General features: G+C 41.7%; 1 protein-coding gene across 7 annotated transcripts in view; it reads right to left on the bottom strand.

Annotated features, from left to right (window-relative positions):
* cacna1g (calcium channel, voltage-dependent, T type, alpha 1G subunit) overlaps positions 1 to 20,392 on the bottom strand; it is a 321,489-nt gene that overhangs the window by 9,757 nt on the left and 291,340 nt on the right. For 4 of the 7 annotated variants that reach the window (XM_062056250.1, XM_062056254.1, XM_062056251.1 and 1 more), the window contains 3 exons: positions 7,142 to 7,264; positions 4,757 to 4,964; positions 434 to 603 (listed from right to left, as the gene is read on the bottom strand). In XM_062056250.1, coding sequence (XP_061912234.1) covers positions 434 to 603; positions 4,757 to 4,964; positions 7,142 to 7,264 — 501 coding nt within the window. The remainder of the gene's footprint in view (positions 1 to 433; positions 604 to 4,756; positions 4,965 to 7,141; positions 7,265 to 20,392) is intronic. The other 3 variants (XM_062056253.1, XM_062056255.1, XM_062056256.1) reach the window with 1 other exon arrangement.

The raw sequence follows: 20,392 nt of genomic DNA, 5'->3' as shown, positions 1-20,392 counted from the left end.
GAAAGGATTTTAAGTGCGCCTTATACTCCGAAAAATACGGTAATAATGATCAAATACAATGGTATACAATATCAGGGATGTGAGAAAAAACAAAAAAAACTGTTCTTACGGAGATTATAATACTAATGTTTTTTTATTTTGTCTGAGAGGTAATTCAACAGTATTTTTGTTGTGTCTACTTAGATAAGGAACTACACTCTCAGGTTATCCATGCATTTTCTATACCACTTCTTCTCATTCAGGTCACATGTGATCTGAATTAAAAAGACAAAATATTATTTATTTGCACATTCACACCTGTGGACAGTTTATAGTCTGGTTTATGGTCCAGCACCTCGCTAAATCAGTCAACCATCCATACTGTGTCATGACACGAGACCTTTGAGCAAAGTTCAAATTGACCCTGAGATGTAAAACAGATGCGGTGGGTCACCTGTCTGCGCAGCTTGCGGCTCAGCGTATGTGAGTGTCTGGGAGGGGGTAGTCGTGGTATGCTTTCTGAGTCGGAGTGACTGTGAGGGCTGATGGGTCTAAAGAGGTCGGTGGGGATGGCCAGTCGTTGGGAAAACTCTTCTGGTTGCGAACGTACTGAACCACTGGAGTCTGAAAAAAAGGGAAGTACAGTAGAAATGAACTCAGTAGAGAGTGGATCCAAGTCAAGGCCGAACCTTCCTTTTTCATATACTGTTGTGAAACTTTTTGACCTCGGGGCCCAACTTTTCCACTACAGAGGGGCCTGGGGTCCACTGAAATATTAACACTGAATTAGTAATATTACTCTTTATTTTAATCATATTCAATAATTCTATCAATTGTACTTACAGTTTAACATGATAATCATTGTCAAATGATATCAAAAAGATTATTATCAAGGCTTAGGTCAGGCGGATTAAAATAATAAATATTAGTCAAATATACTGCAGAAGAAGGCACTGATAAAAACTGCTGAAAAATAAATGTACATTCAATTAAAATTCTAACTATATATTCATAATAAACGATAATGCTATATATGTTTTTTTTTAATCAACTGTTCATAAATGTAAAGTGCAAATGAAAATACAGCATCACTACTTAAGTCATTTATATATACCGTATATTTTATAACTTCCCTGATGACTTTAGCTCTAGTTTTCTTGTTTAAGATTGACATTACTGCCACAAGTGGTGGCTTATTACAACTGAGTACCGCTACGGCCCAAACAAACCACAGCTGAGAAACAGATATTTTTGGCAGCCCTCGAGGGGGCGCACGTGGCTCAACAAGGGCCGCCCGGCTTTATGGTTAAGAAACACGGCTGTAGATAAAAAACATCACAACTTAGGTTAGGTATCAATTAGATAAATAAATGGATTATCGAATTAATCACAATTCTTATTTGTAACAATTCAAAAAATAAAAACATTGATTTTTTTTTTTTTTTATCTGTCCTGTCCAGCCACTCAGGCAAACTGTATGGTTGATGTACATGCCCATATCTGCAGATTTACAGATTCACTTTAAGAGTTTCTTGTTGTCTTATTTGTATTTGACTTTATTACATGTTTATTAAATGTTTTGTAGTATGTTATTAAACAAAACCAGTTTATTTTTAAGTAATATAGAAATGTATCAGAGCTGTTTATCTATTTTAGAGAGAAATGTAGTTAATCATAGAACTGGCACCCAACGTTATTAAAAAAAGTATTGATTTTGAATCAAGAATCGATTCTGAATCGAATTCTTACCCCCAAGAATTTAATCGAATCGAATTGTGTGGTGCCCAAAGATTCAAAGTCCTATTATCAATACTTTTATAGGCACCGATCCAAATTTCGTCAGTACAACTGGGTATAAATTCACGTACGATCAAACGGTGCCAAATTTCGATACCATTGATGTTCGGAACATCACATCCGGTGGCAGACTCACACAAGCACAAACACTTGGCGAAGAAACAATTACTCAAGCAACACTCAGAGCAAACTCAGCCAAATTGTCTTTAGGTAATGCTGCAATTTTTAATGCCATCAAAGCAAATATGCTTCATAGAAAACGGAAAATAAGGCCCAATTTTCTAAAATGCACTAGCTTGATGCTAAATTACATTGGCTTTGACATATAAATGTGACTTAATAGCATTAGGGATTTACATGGAAATGAACACCTCCAAATTCAGTAATGAAAACTACAACTAAGATGCATGTTACAATCAAACAGCTGGTGTATACTAAGTACAATACTTACAGCATAAAGACTTTGTAGGGCACAACATGAGACTAGATTCACCTTACTGGCAAAAACTACTCTACTAGCCAGGCAACCCATTGTAGCCTATACACGACTGCCATCTATCATCTTGGAATTGAAACTGCATGCAATGTCTACTATGTAATACTTGCAAATGAAACTCAGAAATGAAACAAGATATAACATCTGGGCAGCACCGTTATCATAATCAGCTCATTGTTTAATGTTACACATTAACAAATGAAAACAATTAACATTTATTTACACACACAAATGTATCGAAAATTGGTACCATTGGGTACCAGCATCTATTCAAATCTGAAAGGTATCCATCTCTAATGACAGCATATTCATGCATTTAATAGACACTTATCAAAAGCCTGATCGAGGCAAAGGAACATGCATTTTCTATGCAATTTTAAGTGATATGGACTCTAATTGGTCTAACTGGTTCTTTACTTATACCTCAGAAAAATTGTATAGTATGTCTGAATGTTGTCGTTAAGATACACACATACGCACACACACTCGCATATTAATATAGGGTTACTTCTTGCTCCGGACCTCAACTTTCAGTTAGGTTTAGTGAAAATTGGTTATGTTTTTATAATCCAGCTAAAGAAAAGAACAACAAAACAAACAAAACCTCCATGAAATCCCAATTTGGGTCAGGTCTTGATCCCTACCATATATCCAGCATCTCAAACCCCCAACAAAACTTACTGTTTCTTTCCCTTGGTCCGACCCTTCACAAGGTTTCATGAACTTCAAAAAAGTAGTTTTTTTATGCAAACATGCTAATAAAAAACTAACTACACAATGACAAACTTCAAAGCTAACTTCAATCAAGGCGAAATGTGCGATTTTGGATCAGCACCAAATTGAAACCAATTGTTGATACAACCTCTCCTGTATAGGCTCAAACATGTGAAATGCATGCATTATTCACTGAAATGTGACTAAACAAAATGTCCGCATCATATTTAGATGGATTATTTCTTATCTTATGCGTTAGATCTGTTTATGTTAACGGTTTTTCGCATAAACCTGCTGACAAATGTAGTGGGAATCTATGACCTTATTTAGTTTTTACAGCTCGCAACCTGGGTTTAAGATGTTCTTGGGTTTCTCAAATCGCCACTACACGCACACAAAATAGAAGTAATAAAGGGAAAAGCTATGGTTGGATATCCTAATTTAACTGAATCATTTTACAGACACATACTGTACATCTTGCACATGCTCAAACCTTTGAAAATATATACTGTAGTAAAATACCTCTCTGGATCCCCACAATGCAATGTATGGTAGGGATTAGGGTTGTCCAATATTAATGGATTCAATATTTATCAATAAATACCAATATTGTGGTACCGGTACCAAAATGTATTTCGATACTTTTCAAAATAAAGTGGACCACAAACAACTGTTATCATTGGCTTTATTTTAATAGAACATTTTATGATCCATTAAACATATGTTTCTTATTGCAGTCAAAGAACAATGTTGGCAATGCATTCAATTAGATTCAATTCTTTTAGTAAGAAGTAAGCAAACAAAGGCTACTAATTTGACTGCTGACGTAGGCAGTAACCTATCAATCATTCTATTATTTTGTCAAACTTATGAGGGACATGCGGTATAAAATGGATGGATTATTCTACTTGTTCATTTAGTGTTAATATCTGCTTACGTTCTATTTTAACATGTTCCATTTACACTTCTGTTCAAATGTAATAAACCCTTATTCTTCTGTTGTTGGATACTTTACATGCGTTTTGAGTAATACTACAATTGTTGGTATCAATCCAGTACCAAGTAGTTACATGGTAATGGTCATAATTAAAGTTATTTTGTGTCTAGGGACACATTTCCTGGGTTTATAAACAATATAGAAAACGAAAGATGTTGTGATGGTAAAAAATATGGGGTTACGGTCGATGTTTGTGTAGATCCACCGATGGCATTTGTTTACATTCAGGAGCGCTAGCTTTCTGTTAACGGTTAGCTACCAAGAAGATTAACCAAGTTAATTTTATTATTTACTCTTAATCGTTGTAGGTACCTGGCTACTAAAGTTAAGGAGTTTTGTGATTTCAAACTGAGAGTGCACCACACGGCTAGTGACAGTGTGTGCATGTCAGAAGGGCACAGGTTGTTTTTTATGCAGTAGAAAGTTGAACATCCCATCCTTGTTATTTTTGTTTGATATATTCATACTTAGATTTTTTCCTAAAGAGATATTTGTTTCAATAGACAACATGTTCTGTTTATGAACCCTGTTCAAAAACCAACTACATTTGTAATTCAAGTTTCCACTGTATTAATTTTGCATAACCAATCTAGCCACCTGTATAGCATAGATAGATAGATAGTACTTTATTGATGAACATATTGTATGTATCCTGTTGACTACCTCACAGATGGAAGCTAATAAAAAATACATTCTGGCCTCTACAATGAATGGGATTTTCCTTCTGAGCTATTGTGACATTTATTATGAAGGAAATAAATAATCCATCCTACCTGAATGGGCTCTATGGGGGCTCAGTATGTGCTGGGGCTGAGGTGCCTGTGCAAGAAGCTGTGCTGAAGCCGCGGTCGGCTTGCCAGAAGGCTGCAGCGGGAAGAACATGTAGCTGTCGTTGGGTAGGGAGTGTGTGCGTCCCACCGCAGGTTTCCTGACACTCAACAGGTTGTCCTCCATTGTTCCCCCAGGGTCGAGTTGCTCGGTCTGCGGAAAACACAAGGGAATCAGTCTGTCATTGCAAGATGGGTGGCTGAAGTCTACTAGAGTGTAATACAATGAACAAAGAAGCAGTGGTCTTTAGCATACACAGAAAACAGATGTTGGGAGTTGGCTGGTACATGCTGCCACAGATCACAGAAACCTTTTACAAGTGGATTTACAAGCACTTTGCTTTGAAGCGCAAGCACTCTTTAGGAGTCACTCCTTTAACTGTAGGTAAAGGTATAAGCCTTGTGTCAGCTGGGGCAGTGTCCTGCAGCCTGGAGATCACTTTTTGACACACCATTCACATAGGAGGGGAAACCATAGACTAAAGTAGAAGACAGATGACAGAACAAACACACAGAGGATTATTGACAGGAAAGACCTGTGACGTGTTGTAGACTCACATGAAAAGCACAGAAAAAAAAAGTGGAGAGGTAGAGAAGAAACAGAGAGAGCGGAAAAGCTGCGAACTGTCAGGCGCGCTACTCTACTGGACGAGAAAACATCAGGCTGGAAACGTGGAATGAGAAAGAGAAGAGGAAGTTGCAGGACACACGGTTAAATTGACAAGGGCCTTCCAAACACATTCACCCTTTTTACTACCGATCTGAAAAAATAATAATTGATGCACTAATAAGCTGTGACCAGCAGAGGCGCTGTTAGTCCAGAACAACATGATTTCAACTACGACTAGAGATTTATATACACTGGTAGTTAGAATTGTATCGATACCGATACCAATATCCATATTTCTTATCGATACTACATATAATTTGTTTAAGTAACAATGTGAAAAAATAAATTTTTATTGGCATTATTTTTGGCACAAGAGGTTGTGCACCAGCAACATCATGAAAAAGCATCTCACATCAGGGAAGTATTTTATCAACACCTGCTTTTTAAGTCTTAAACAAGGCAGCTATGTGTGCATGTGCAAGGTGCAATGCAGTCATGCCATGTCATCATCTTGTAAAGACCGCAAAGATCTATCACTGTGTTTCTATTCATTACAATTACACTAGGTATATTCATCCATCCATTTTATATCGCTTGTCCCTATTATAACCCTTAAAAATATTAGTAATAAAATAATAATTAATAAAGTAAAACAATAGTAATGTATGATATTCATGTTCATTCATAGACCTTTACCATATCTCATATCAAATATATAATATAAGTGAGAACAATCAATTAGCATGTTAGGTGGGTGTGCATTGTGTAAAAATAAGAACTATTTGTGTTTATGTTTTGACACAGACCTATTTGAGTGACGGACCCTAAGCCAGTGTTGACAGCCACCGTATGTGTGTCTGTGTTGTGGGTGTATCACATAAATAAAAAGACCCATCCATCCATCCATCCATCCATTTTCTACCGCTTGTCCCTTGCGGGGTCAGTGATTATTTAAAAATTTCACTTTTTTGAGTGGATTAATATTGGCCTGTGGATTTCTGGACCGCTTAGAGGATGGTCGGGTTGATGAAGTCATAAGCGTGGTAGTGGCGGTCGTGAGTTTAGTGGTGTTCACTGTTATTAGCGTGTATGACATTGGGGACTTGGAAGAAATGTTGTTGCGTTACAAAATTGTGTGTGGTGTTGCTTCCTTATTTGTTATTATTCCAAGCTGATTATCATGTATCCGTGCGTAACATCGGCACTTGAACTGAATGTGACAGCGTGTCATAATTACAACGGTCAGCTGGATAAAAAAAAATACTGATATCATTAGTCCAGAATCTTATGTTCCTCCTGGACCGACCCAATCAGGAACCCGTACCAAAAAATAATGTTAAACAATATACATCCCTAACTATGACACAACTCCTTTGCATTGTTCTGATCAATATGCCACTGACATGGAAACATACGTTCAGAACAATAAGAGATATTTTGTAATTTCTAATTAAAGAAATAATTCAGTGTTGCTCATCAAGTAAAGTTGGTGTAATACTATTTCTAATGGAGACACATTCCGATGCTGGTACATTTGCTTTAACCTACACTTTGAACCATTTGGCAGACAGTAACTTTGCCTGTTAAACTGCAGCACTGAAAGTTAGCGCGATGGGCAAGAGGCTTTGGAAGACCCTGGCAAGGAAACACCACTACGAGTTACTGTAAAAGGGGGCAAAGGAGGAGCAGGTATGAAAAACAAAATTAACTGCGGTCAGTACATTGCATTCCAGACTGCTGAGAAAGAGGGAGTTAAAATCATCAGTGACCGAGTCTTCTGTCAGAGCTAGGGACCAGGATTTCTCAGAGGCCAGAGAGACAGCGTCCATCTCGGCTAGAGGGATCTAAACAGGGAGAGACAATGCCTGGTGAGTAAAACTAACACAATGTGCTTGGTACAAAACATAAATAATAAGACCGAAATACACCAAGGGCGCAGAGATACATTTTAACGGCTTTAAGGGAATATTATACCTACAATGAATCATCTCATAACATACATGGTCTTGCCTAAGGACATATCTCAATGTTACTATTCACCCTGCCTGTGATTCCAACTCAGTGTTGCCCACTGAGCAATACAGCTTCAACATATTACACTAAAAACTAAAATTATTGAGAAATATCTAACATTTTAGCATGTCTTGACATGTCTTGACTTGGTTTCAGCGTGGATGAGGAACAAGTTTGGATGCCCTTGATATACATATATAGTATACATACAGTACATATACAGTGGCAACAAGAACAAAATGTGGAAAACACAAAAATACACCATGCGCACGTACAAACGACCAGTGTTGGGTTAGTTACTGAAAACCAGTAACTAGTTACAGTTACTAGTTACTTTATTTCAAAAGTAACTCAGTTACTAACTCAGTTACTTAAACCAAAAAGTAATGCGTTACTGTGAAAAGTAACTATTTAGTTACTTATATAGATGTTTTTATTTTTTTAAGGCCCCATTTAATGCCCTTTTAGCCTTCATTTCAGTACTGTTATTGCACTGGAGAATAATACAATATGTTGATCAACTTGACATGCATTTGCATCACTGAACTCTGCTAAGCAATGTGGTCTACATACAACACACAAAGACAAAGATATGTTTCAAAGGGCCAATTTGCTTCAGGCCAGAACAAATTGACAAAACTATTTTAAATAGCTGCAACATAACATACATAAGTAACAAACAGCATAATAACAACATAGCTGTAAACCAAGGAAGGCACACTACATACATAAAGCCTAACCAGGCGTTTTTTTAACTCAAGGAATTCTGAAATAAAATCATGTCTGAAGCCCAGAACACTCTACACATTTCCCCAGTTTTAGTTTAGAGAAAAGGAAAGATTGGCCTGGCCCACTAGCATCCCTCTTTATGTTTGTGAACTTTATAGTCTATAGATTTAGAGTGATGTGATAATCAAACACTCTAGAAGTCTAGAATGAAAGAGTATATAGGAGAATTGACAGTGTGTGTACCTTCAGTGCGCAGTGCCTCGTTAAAATCCAGACGCTGTTGGAGGTGGAGGTGAAGTGTGTCTCTTCACTTGCTTCGTCGAAGCATATTGTTTTTGTAGCGGCTTCAGCAGATTTGAATTGCTATGATAAGATCTTTGATCCAAGACACAACTTACATTCAACTAAAATGTTATTTTATTTGTGGTCGACAAAATAAAAGTACTGAAAATATCTCCATTTTAAGAAACTCGGCTTCGGGGTTCGCCATGACGTCTTGTTAGTAAACACAGACACGCCCCCTCCCACACACACACATACACACACACAGCGCGCGCCTCTTCCGCAGCGCTGCAATAAAACACACTCAGATCTTCTCAGTTTCTAGCCGATACTACATAAAAAATTACTTTGTAACGCGTTAGTCCCAACAAACGAACGACAGGTATATGGACACTTACATTGTGAAAATTGAAGAAACTACGGAATTTGTTCCAATCTATAAAAGCGTCCACTTTATACATTTTAGAATATGTCTAGATATGTTCCTCTGTTTGCCAAAAAAACCCATTTGCGATGTCAGAGGTCACCGGCTAACAATCAGTTTGAGTTCATCCACACCAAACTCATCCAGCCATTGTCCCTAACAGACCTGTGTCCCTGCATTAATACAAAACATCTGGGAATACGAAATTCAACTGGGTAAGTCTGGCCCAACCCTTGACCTTGGAACTAAGAGATGAGGCATGTTCTAAAACCTTTGTTAATTTAAATTGCAATGGAATCTCAGTCAAAAGCAAAAAAATATCCTTCCTAATTAAAAAAACAACAACTTTTGAACCACACCACACACAACGTCAGCGACATGTCTATTGATGTTTGCAACTTGCCCAATGTTATAACTTCTAAACCAAAACATTTAACAAGAATACCACAGGCTTATGCTTTTATTAGTGCTTTAAGAGAACACATTTGATAAATATATGTCTCGATTTTTCACCTTTAGAAGTTAAACTTTGTAAAACACTTTCGCATGCGATGTTGGCTTCGACTGGCTTTCAGACTTCCTCTGAGGCGCGTGTTCACCCACAGTAGAGATCTCGGTGCACAAAAGTATTTAAAAAAGGCATGCACTTGTTGTTGTGCAGATTTTATCACTAGAGGGCGTATTTAGTCATTGGGGGCCCAAGGCAAACCCAGCGATAGGGGCCCTCCACATAACAAAAACAACATGGTCATTTACATGTTGTTTAAACTACCATGAGAGTTGCATATTGAAGCTATTATTGAGATACAATTGGAAAGTAGAAACATTAATCGACAGTGTGTGTAAGCCATTTTCAGAGATCATTGATGTTTTGTTAGCGCAGTGGCGCATAGCGCTACTATTGTGAAAGCCAGGCGTGTGTGACTGGTGGGCAAAACAGAGCTTGTGATGGTGGCCGTGTTTAAAAAAGACGAGGTTGCTGATTTTGAAAAAGTGCTTCTCTAGTTCCTACCTGCCGACCTGCACTAAATCTTACCAGACCAATAGTTTACCATTTACAGCGCTTTAATACTCACATATTTGTGATGAAAAGTGTCACTCTTGTTGTGTTGATCTCTTAAATTCGGTGTCACTGAGGAAAAGGTTGACACTCCGGGTCGTTTTAACAAAAATTGTTTGCTTTCTTCTCGCCTTCTCTGCTCCACTTGGGTAAATCTGCTTCATTTTTATAAAAAACCCTCATAACCGTGCCTACAGGTTTGTTTTTGACTGGTTTCTGGAATCAAATCTGCACATGTGCAGTAACATGGAATAGTCCATTGCGTGAGAAGGCAGCTGTCGAAAATCATCAGATTGATTAAAAAATTGTATGTATTTTAAAGCGCACAAATTTAAGACAAAAAAAAATTAACAATCGTGTTGACTAGAAGAAAACTGTACAATAATTTTTGTGAGATGTTTTGTGGCCCCTGGAAATCCCATGGCCACAGGCATATGTTTGCCTAATGTTAAGTCTGCTCCTAGTTTAGTCACAATGATCAAACACGAGTGCGCTCTAAGCGTTGTTGGAAGCAGATCAGAATCATATCCATATTTAAGTGTTACTTCTTTCTAAAAACTCCTATAGTCATATTTACATCAGCTAATGTCTCGTGTGGTACAAAGTGCTTGGATTCGAGTGTCCTTGGTTAGAGTCAGAGCGCTGTTTATTCTCTTTGTTGAGACTGCCATTACATTCCTAAGATAAGGAGCACAGCTAGACTGGGGAAACAGCAGGCGGGGGACAGAGGGAAGATCACGGGACTTCCGGGGGTTTGAGGGGAGACCGAGCTAGACCGATCTGGACCGGGCTGGGGAACGCTGGTGTGCTGGATTGGTCTCAGTTTGTCCTCTAAGCTTGGAGAATGAACCACAAAATACCAACTGCTGCCTGTTGATTGAATATAAACATCAGCTTATTGCCATAAAAAGAATCTGGGAGAGACTAGCAATTTGAATTCCCCATTGGAGGAATGCTGGTCGACGCAACAATTTGGGGGCTCGTCCGGGATGGCACGCTGTTCTTGCAATCTTCTGGACAGACTCAAATGGCCAATACAAGGTGAGCAGAGCCTTTTTATATAAAATCTGCTTTAGGAGTCTGTCCTGAAGTCTGTAAGTCAAACACTGTTTTGTAATCCCAGGCACAGATTGGTGATTTTGATAGATTGATTGCATTTTTGCAGAGCCTGCCATTGCATTAAAATTGTAAATAAGTGGTCAACTCAGGCCATTGTGTCTCGATTACCGTGACGGGCAGTTTCATTGACGAGTGAACTAATAGTTGGGTGTAGCTTACCCTGGGAATTTGGTCGTCCCTTAATGAGTTCGGGTTGCAAGATCCCAGTGAGATAAGACACTAAAACGTAAGGAAGCGGGTTCAAAGATCCCAGTGAGAGATGTAAGCACAAGTTAACACTTGCAGGGTATTACTGCCTGACGCACCTCCGACAGTGCCATGTGGTGCTGGCTGCAGGGTCGTCAGCCGGGAGCCACCCTTCACGGATGTTTCGCTCCTTTAATCCCGGAACATCTCCGGGTGGTGGAGCAGCGACAGGGACGTCTCCCTGCCACCCCCTGCAGCCAGCTGGAGGAGCCATAATGTACCCACATTCTAACCCCGGTGTTATTGCTGTTGTGTATATGGAATGAGTCCCAAGGGACTATGCATGGCAGGGACGTCCATCTCCCTGAGTCAAGGGACCGCATACCATAACATGGCAGCAGGGAAGCCTCCCTACTGCCCCTTGTCTACACGCCTTGCTTTCCCCACGCCTTGTCGTTTCTTCTGAGCCACAACCAGAAGCTCCCCTGTTCTGCCTCCTCTGCCAAGGCTTTGAGGGCCTTCTTTAGATTGGAGCCTTTGATCCCGAGGGACTTTAGGAGTTGCTGGGTGGACGCTCCAGTGTAGCCTCGACAGCCAACTTCTACTGGATAGGTGAAGGGCCTCCATCCTGCTTGTGCACACTCACTTGCCAGCTCTGAGTACTTGTCCCTCTTTCTTTCAAAGGCAGCCTCCATTCCCTCTTCCCATGGTACCATTAATTCTACCATGATGACAGTTTTAGTAGAGGTGGACCACAGGACAATGTCTGGGCGTAACTTCAACTGACGATCTAGATCAGCCCTCATGTTCCATTCTCCGCCAGCTGACAGGAGAGACTGGATGCTCTTGCTGCTGCTCCGAGGCTGGCCACCTTGCTTGACAAACTTAATCACCCGCTGAGCTGTTCCCGGACTGGCCCCATTTGCTTCCACTCTGCGTGCCTCCAGGATTTCAGCTAGCCTTCGCAGGACGCGGTCGTGCCGCCATCCATACCGGCCCTGCGACAAAGCTACCTTGCAGCCAGAAAGAATGTGACGCAAGCTTGGGTTCTGGGAGTCACAGAGCTGGCAGGTCACCTCTGCCCCGTACCACACATGCAAGTTCCCGGGACTGGGGAGGGTATCGTACGTGGCCCTGATGAGGAAACTTAGCCTCGCCTGGGGCATCTTCCACATGTCTGCCCACGTAACAACTCTGTTGACAACAGCCTCCCAATTGGTCCATCTCCCTTGCTGCTGTTGGCCCACAGCCTTGATCATGTAGCTCTCCTCTTCCATCTTGACCACTTCTGAGATCACCAGATCTTTTCTTTCCTTCCTTGAGGCTTTGGACCACATCTTGGATGCTGCTCCCCATCCAAAGCCGGCTCTGCCAGACTGTATCTGTCCTACCATCTCCTGGTGTTTCAGTCGGACGATGGCCTGGTCTACTGTCTGCGTCGCATTCCACTTACGCCCTGTACAGACTTGGGTCTTGGTGTTACGGACAGACGGATCAGGTGAGTCTCTGAGCTCGAACACGAGCCTCACCTTCTCCTGTTTGTAGCCCAAGCTGATGGATTTCAGTGGCAGCTTCAGAATGGTTCTTCCAAACAGCGCCGTGTTGGAAAGACATCTGGGAAGGCCCAGCCACTTGCGAATGTAGTTGTTGGCTTTTGAGTCCATCTTGAGGACTGTTGTGGAGGTGATGTCGCACAACTTCAAGGGCCACATCAGGCGATGGTATAAGGTGAACTGGTAACATCAGACCTTGAATTTACCTGGAATATAGCTTTGGTCAATTGTGTTCAGGCCATCCTTCAGCTGAGAAGGGACAGAGGCAGCCATGTGCTTATCAGACATGTCAGCAGTGTAATGCCTTCCGAGGCTCCGCACAGGTTGGTCGACCACGCATGGGATTAATTCACCATCCACTGAGATTGAGATGTTGTCATTCCTGGCTCCTGTCCGGATGGAGAGGCTGCGGGACTTGGCAGGTTTTATTTTCATCCGTGCCCATGCTAGGAGCTCCCCGAGTCTTTTCAGGAGTCTGGAGGTACATGCAGCCGTCTGGAGGAGGATGGTAACATCATCCATGTAGCCCCGCAGCGCCGGGAGTCGCTGGCCTGACTCAGATCTCACTCCTCGGGCCATCTGTCTTCCACCGATAAGGATGATCTCGAAGGCTGTTATGAACAGTATTGGAGAGATAGAGCAACTCATTGCTATTCCCTTCTCTAACTGGTGCCAACCAGTTGAGATCTCCTGAGTCGTGTAGCAGACTTTGAAGTTGTTAAAGTAGTTTACTACCAGGCTTTGGATGCATGATGGAATGTGGAAGAAATTGAGTGCAAAACTGATGAGTTGATGTGGAACCGATCCATAGGCATTGGCCAGATCCAACCAAACCACATGCTGGTCCGCTTTGTTGCACTTGGCTGACTGGATTTGCTCCCAGATCATGGCCGAGTGCTCCACGCAGCCAGGGAAGCCTGGAACGCCTGCCTTCTGACAACTGGTGTCGATGTAATTGTTTGCCAGAAGGTAGTTGGTCATCCGCTTCGCCACCACGGTGAAGAAAAGTTTCCCTTCCACATTCAGTAGGGCAATACCTCTGAACTGGTCGATGTTACAAGAGTTACTCTCTTTTGGGATAAAAGTTGTTATTGCTCTGCTCCACGATGATGGTATGGACTGGGTTTTCCAGGCAACGCCCATCAGCTTCCACAACAGCTTCAGGAGTCCAGGACAGTTTTTGTAAACCTTGTAAGGTACCCCGTTCGGTACAGGTGCTGAAGCAGTTCTTGCACGCTCAACCACTTGCTTAACCTCAGCCCATCTCGGGGGGGTGGTGTCAAACTGCGAGGAAGGCTCAGGTGGGCGAGGTACGTGCCCAGGTGATCCGAGGGGGATATCCTTTTTTTTAATTTTTTTTTTACGTTTCAGATAAGACACTGAAACGTAAGGAAGCGGGTTCAAAGATCCCAGTGAGATAAGACACTGAAACGTAAGGAAGCGGGTTGAAAGATCCCAGTGAGATAAGACACTAAAACGTAAAGAAATAGACACATGGCCTTGGAGTGTGACAGACAGGAATGTGATGGCGGTCGGGGAAAAATGTGATGAATCATTACTGTGTAATGATCAATTGAATGGACGGTTGTCGACAATGGAACTAGCAGGTAGAGGAAAAAAAAAAAAAAAGGAGAACGTTCCTTGAAAGGGTTAAGAGGGAGTTTACAATACTCGAAAAGTCGTGAACTCAAACGTCTGGTAAAATAAAATTAAAAAATGTAAAAAAAGTAACTGGAAGTTTTATGGTAAAGTGAAACGCAGAGAGTGTGCTGCTGAGTGTGAGTGTGTGTGAGCGGGAGTGCTTACGCGTGCTCGTGTGTGTGTGTGCGGGAGTGTTTACGCGTGCTCGTGTGTGTGTGCGGGAGTGCTTACGCATGCTCGTGTGTGTGTGTGTGTGTGTGCGGGAGTGCTTACGCGTGCTCGTGTGTGTGTGTGTGTGTGTGTGTGTGTGTGTGTGTGTGTGTGTGTGTGTGTGTGTGCGCTGGTGAAAATGGAACACTCAGGGAGAGAATTTAAGAGTTTGGCGTATGATAAAAGTAAACGGGGATTACGTGGAAAAACGAAATACAGCAAAAGAAACGATGATTAATGACAGAATGAACTGATTGGTTTTTTGTCTGCCGCGCATGCGCAAGACAATTCAAACGACCCGCCCAGACTTTGACTAGGATACCGCCCCCTACTCCAGTGACAAGAGAAGGAGGTATTAACACGCCCCCTCTAAGATTAATCCTGCCTCCGAAAATTAACCCCTTGTACACGTCTGACCATTTTCTCCGGCAGACATTTTTGACACATGACATTAACACTTTGGACATACTGCAATATAAGTCTCTTGCCGATGCATACATGCAAGCCATTGTTGACCTTGCTTTCCCACCTGTACCTCCGGGAGGGAACCTTTGGCCAAACACTTTGGACAAAGTTAACCCTGATATACAAGGTGCCAAAAACAATATATGGCAGGACATTTTATTCATCCCATGCAAAATAGGGCTAATGACAGAGCAACAAGGAAACGACTACTTAAATTACAGATCGCTGAAGATAAAAGGTTAAAAGAACCAAAAGGACAAAGATCAGCTAGGGTATATTCAGCAGTGGGTGACCTTGCTTTTGAGTTCCAACAGGTGGAGGAAAGAATCCTCAACAGTCGTTCGGTTGGACTCGGGTGGTGGACAACACGATGCTTCAAAGCCGGTCTGGGGTAGACACTGTTTCGGCTGTGACCAGCCTGGTCACTGGAGTCGTGACTGTCCGAACATTTCCGAACAGGAAAGGTTCCGTCGTGCCAACAAACGAACACGAAGGCGTGTAAGAGGACGCCCACATCAGGAGCCGCAGCAGGAAGTACCGACAGGACCCCTGCTGGACATGAGTGTCAACGGACAATTTTATTAGCCACCCATTCGATTCTGAATGCAGAGGTATCAAAAAAACTGTGTGCTTCCTCTTTAAAGGCCGAAGGCTTCGCTGGGGTCACAAGAGGGTTACCTGTCACCAAAGCACTTCCGGTTCAGATTGCTGGACCTCCTTTACAGACTGTACCCTGACATTCAAATCGCAAAGAAGGAACATTCCTGGTGTTACCTGACGGCTCAACCACCCAGCTGCGACACCACTACCAAGACTCCTCCATGAGCTCATACCACAGCCTGAAACAACAGGAATGGCTGACATCCAACTGCTCTAACAGTGAAAACCCTGACTGGCTGAGATGCTTCCATGTGTACTGCCACCCGACTCGCCATATGTTATAATTATTTATATATGTTGGAACTCAAGGTGTGGCTGCTCATGTTGACCTATCTTTGCAACAGCTAGCATGATATAAGATGGACACATAGTGCCTGTGGTCAAGGCTCATATCGTTCAGTTTCGCTCCCACACCAACGGCACAACATCATTTTTACTTCATAAAATAGATTTACTGGTAGTAAGTAAGATACCAAAAGTTCGGAAATTGACACCTAGCCCATTTTGTGTAATCGGTGTTGAAAGCCGGTACTATTTTTCAGTGAGGCGCAGTGATATCTAGTGGGGAGTGGCGCGGTTTTGGTCACATGGACCAATCAGGTAGCAGCTTTATTCTAACAACATACCTGCTATGGCGACGACAACATCCGAGAGTGAAGAGGAACGAAAGACCTCAAAAGTTAGAAAAAAAGTGCGTAAAGAGGAAAATAAAAGATGCTATATGCATCTTTCATCTGTGAACAATGAGGACGTCCAGCACTTCACTCGGACACGGTGGGACACATACAGAAACTATTTAAAACAGTGGCTTTGTCTGCAAGACCAGAACAAGCATCTGGCAGAAATCTATAAACATTGCTCGGATGTAGATTTTGACGCTATTCCTGACGACGCTGGGTTTCACGCAACATGCTACCGACGTTTTACAGATAAATCTGCATTGTTTTATGCCGAGAAAAGGACCGCACGGGCGGTGGGAGAACCATCTGCAGCCGCAGGTCAGTCAGCAGGCACGTCTGAAACTCCCCGAAAGAAACTTCGATCTCGTTCAGGTTTGCCCGTTGCTTCTGCCGGCCCCGTCCTGCCAGCCATCTGTATAATTTGTCAAAAAGTGGAAAAGTACACTCGTGTGGGAGGAAAACGCCAGAGGGATCAACTCACACAAGCAGAAACCGTGTCGGCAGGTATGTGACACACACACACACACACACACACACACACACACACACACACACACACACACACACACACACACACACACACACACACACACACACACACACACACACACACACACACACACACACACACACGTGTGTGAATCTATAGTAATAATGTTACAGTACATAGCGTAGGATTGAAAGAATGTGTTGTTACTTTGTAATAACCAAATGGACCATTTATACACTGTCAGAGTTAAGGGGAGACCTTGGAATTTAAAAGTTTGAGAACCACTGGCCTAGAAAAGGAAGCCCCACCCATCCCCCCATATACCTTCACACCACAGCCCCAATCTCTCTCTCCCCCCCCCACACACACACACACACACACACACCCCTGGACTGATTTACACATCACAACCCCCACCCCTCCCCCCGCACACCTTCACACCTCACCCCTCATCCCACAACAGGTGCAGATCTATGGACGGGATCAGAAGGCACCCACACAGTGGAAAAAGTTTCTATCTAATGGGACCAACAAAGCAGCACTGGCAGAATTCCTCTTTGTTGCATGGCGAGATGCTGATCTCACCATTTTGGGCAGGGACTTCAGCTTGTACATAGCACATGGAGAACTGTGTCACTGTGTTACTGTGAAAGAGGGTTCACAAACTGTCAGTGCTGTTCACGAACTGACATGTGACCATGAGGAATGTGACACTAGGGTGTTTTTACATGCACAGCATGCTGCACAAGAACATCAAACTGTTGTCATCAAAAGCCCTGACACTGATGTGGCAGTGATTGCTGTAAGTCTTCAAAGAGCTTTACAGTGTAGCTTGTATTTTTTCACGGGAGTAGGCAACAGAACGAGGATCATAGACGTGGCTAAGGTGGCAGCAGCTCTTGGCAACAGTGTTTGTTCTGCACTCATTGGCATCCATACCTTCACAGGTTGTGACTCGACCAGTGCCTTTCATGGCAAGGGCAAAAGGAAGACATTTTCTCTTGCTTGTCAGAAAGACGAATACCTGACTGCGTTCTCAAATCTGGGCAGCAGTTTTAACCTTGACCAGTCTACGTTCAAAACACTGAGCAAATATGTGTGCCACCTGTATGGACAGGCATCTGCCAAAGACGTGAACGATGCAAGATACAAAGCATTCTGTATGGCATCGTCAGCTTTGCCAGAACTGTCCATTCCCCCAACAAGTGATGCCCTCCACCAACACTGCAAAAGGGCAAACTACCAAGCAGCAGTAATGCGACATTCCCTGACTGGTATGATGTGTGCCCCTTCACCCATTGGCAATGGATGGTACATTGAGGATGGGGAGTTAACAGTAAGATGGATGACTAGAAATCCTGCCCCAGATAGTGTGCTGCAGGTAGTCCACTGTGGTTGCAAGACAAGCAAATGTGAAACAGAAAGATGTTCATGTATGTCTGCAAAAATGTCTTGTACTGATTTATGTCACTGCCAGAACTGTGGAAATGTTTCAAAGGAAACAGAAGAAAGAGGTGCATGGGATGATGACACAGATGAAAGTGATATTGATGAGTAATTACGCACCATGTCACCATGTAAAATTTGCCACTTTTGTTTCTTTATCAAGATGTTTGATTATCGAGATGCCACACTGCCATTTTAACGGTAAAGCTTAAATAATGTCTGTATTACCTTTTTTTTCAAATTTGTTTTGGTCTTTTGTGTGTGTTTGTGTGTGTGTGTGTGTGTGTGGGGGGGGGGGGGGGGGGGTATAAATGACACATGCTGTGAAACAATTTGCTACTTTAATAAATATTTATCATATTTTATACCAATTTGGGCCTTTACTGCATCTATTTTAATCTTGTCCATTTTTGCCTTATTCCAGTTTTGGGGTGCATGGTAATATTTTGCTAGATTTTAAGCCACTTTTGGCCACGGTGTGTTACTTCTTTTGTACCTTTGATTACATAGAAGGTTGTGACATTTTTTTAATGTATGATACATAAGCTTTTAGCTAAATTTAATAAGTGTGTGCTTCATTGTGCTGGGGCAAATCACTTCAGTTGAATCGTTTTTTAAGAAATTTGCTACATTTCATGATCTAAATTCACATATGAGTATACTAAGGCACCAATATTTGTTTCAGATGTTAGGTATATGTATTTATGATATTTGAGAAAGATTTTGTGTTGCCAAAATGAATAAGACATATTTTACAAGCCAAAACTGCAGCACAAGATTTTCGTTTTTTGTGATTTACCTCTATATACATTTCTGGCTTGTGACAAAATTTGGCTAGGTATCATGTTCTGAACTTTTAACCCAAAGTCCAGAAGGGTATTATCTATGCAAAAATGCATTGAACAAGTTGTGCTTAGACGTGGGAGCGAAATTCATTTTCTAGGCACTTTTTCTCATGTCAGCTCACCGTCTAACAATTGATGTCCCACATTGTTTCCTTGCTCTCTGTCTCGCCTACAAAACCAAAGAACTTAGGTCCAATGATAAGACACGGCGTAGCTGCCACACATTACACCGACACCCAAATACCACATTTTCAATTGTTTAGGTTTAGCCCATGGTTATGTTAAACACATAACTATGGGCTGAACTTTAGACACCTGTAGGCTACGAGGAGCTAGCAGCTACACGACAGCTGAGCTAAAACGACACATTACACATTTAAGCATATCAAATAATTATAGTTGCTCATTACATACACAAAGTTGCCATGGCAGAAGTCTGATAGAAAATATTCAGTAACAAACGTGTCCGCATCATTCAACTTTCTACAAAATGAGCTTGACTTAATGAATTATTGGTGCCACCAGGTGTGGTAAAAATTCAAAATACTATTGCTAAAGCATCCGCCATAAGGGTAGTATTTTTCTAGTATTGGTGACAATATAAATATAAGCATATTTTGTTACTTTCACCATATTGAATAAATTACATAAAAGATAGGGTTTAGTTGAGTTTGAGTTATTTGTGATATTGCTAAGGGGTCCCCTACCCTAACACCACCCCCCAGTGGACCATGGAGGCTAAAGAGACAAACATTGACCTCAAACATGACCTGCCCTCCGCTACTTGACTATTAGCTGACCTTTTTCTTAGATGTTTCTGAAAGTGATAGTATGACTAACACAGTCCTTTTTTCAGAAACAGAAGGGGGTGAGTGAGGGTGGATACAGACTCCTTGTAACAAAATCGACAATCATCCGACTCTGACACATTCCATAGTTTTAACGTTTTTACCGTGGGTAAGAAGTTATAACTAATTTTAATTTGAAAATAACGATTTTACACATCAATAGTAATTTAGTAGATCAAATTTAGAATATGGAGGAGGTGAGGGTTAACCATGTATAGTCTTTGATTTCACTGATATGATCAATACGGTACAAGGGAAAAGGTACGTACTGACTTGTGTTGACAATCACAGTGGTTGGCCGGAAGCAACAACAACCTCAAA

The sequence above is a fragment of the Entelurus aequoreus genome, linkage group LG08, assembly GCF_033978785.1.
Source record: "Entelurus aequoreus isolate RoL-2023_Sb linkage group LG08, RoL_Eaeq_v1.1, whole genome shotgun sequence".
NCBI lineage: Eukaryota > Metazoa > Chordata > Actinopteri > Syngnathiformes > Syngnathidae > Entelurus > Entelurus aequoreus.
Note: the sequence above shows the minus strand (reverse complement) of the source record. Positions and strands in the feature narration are given on the sequence as shown.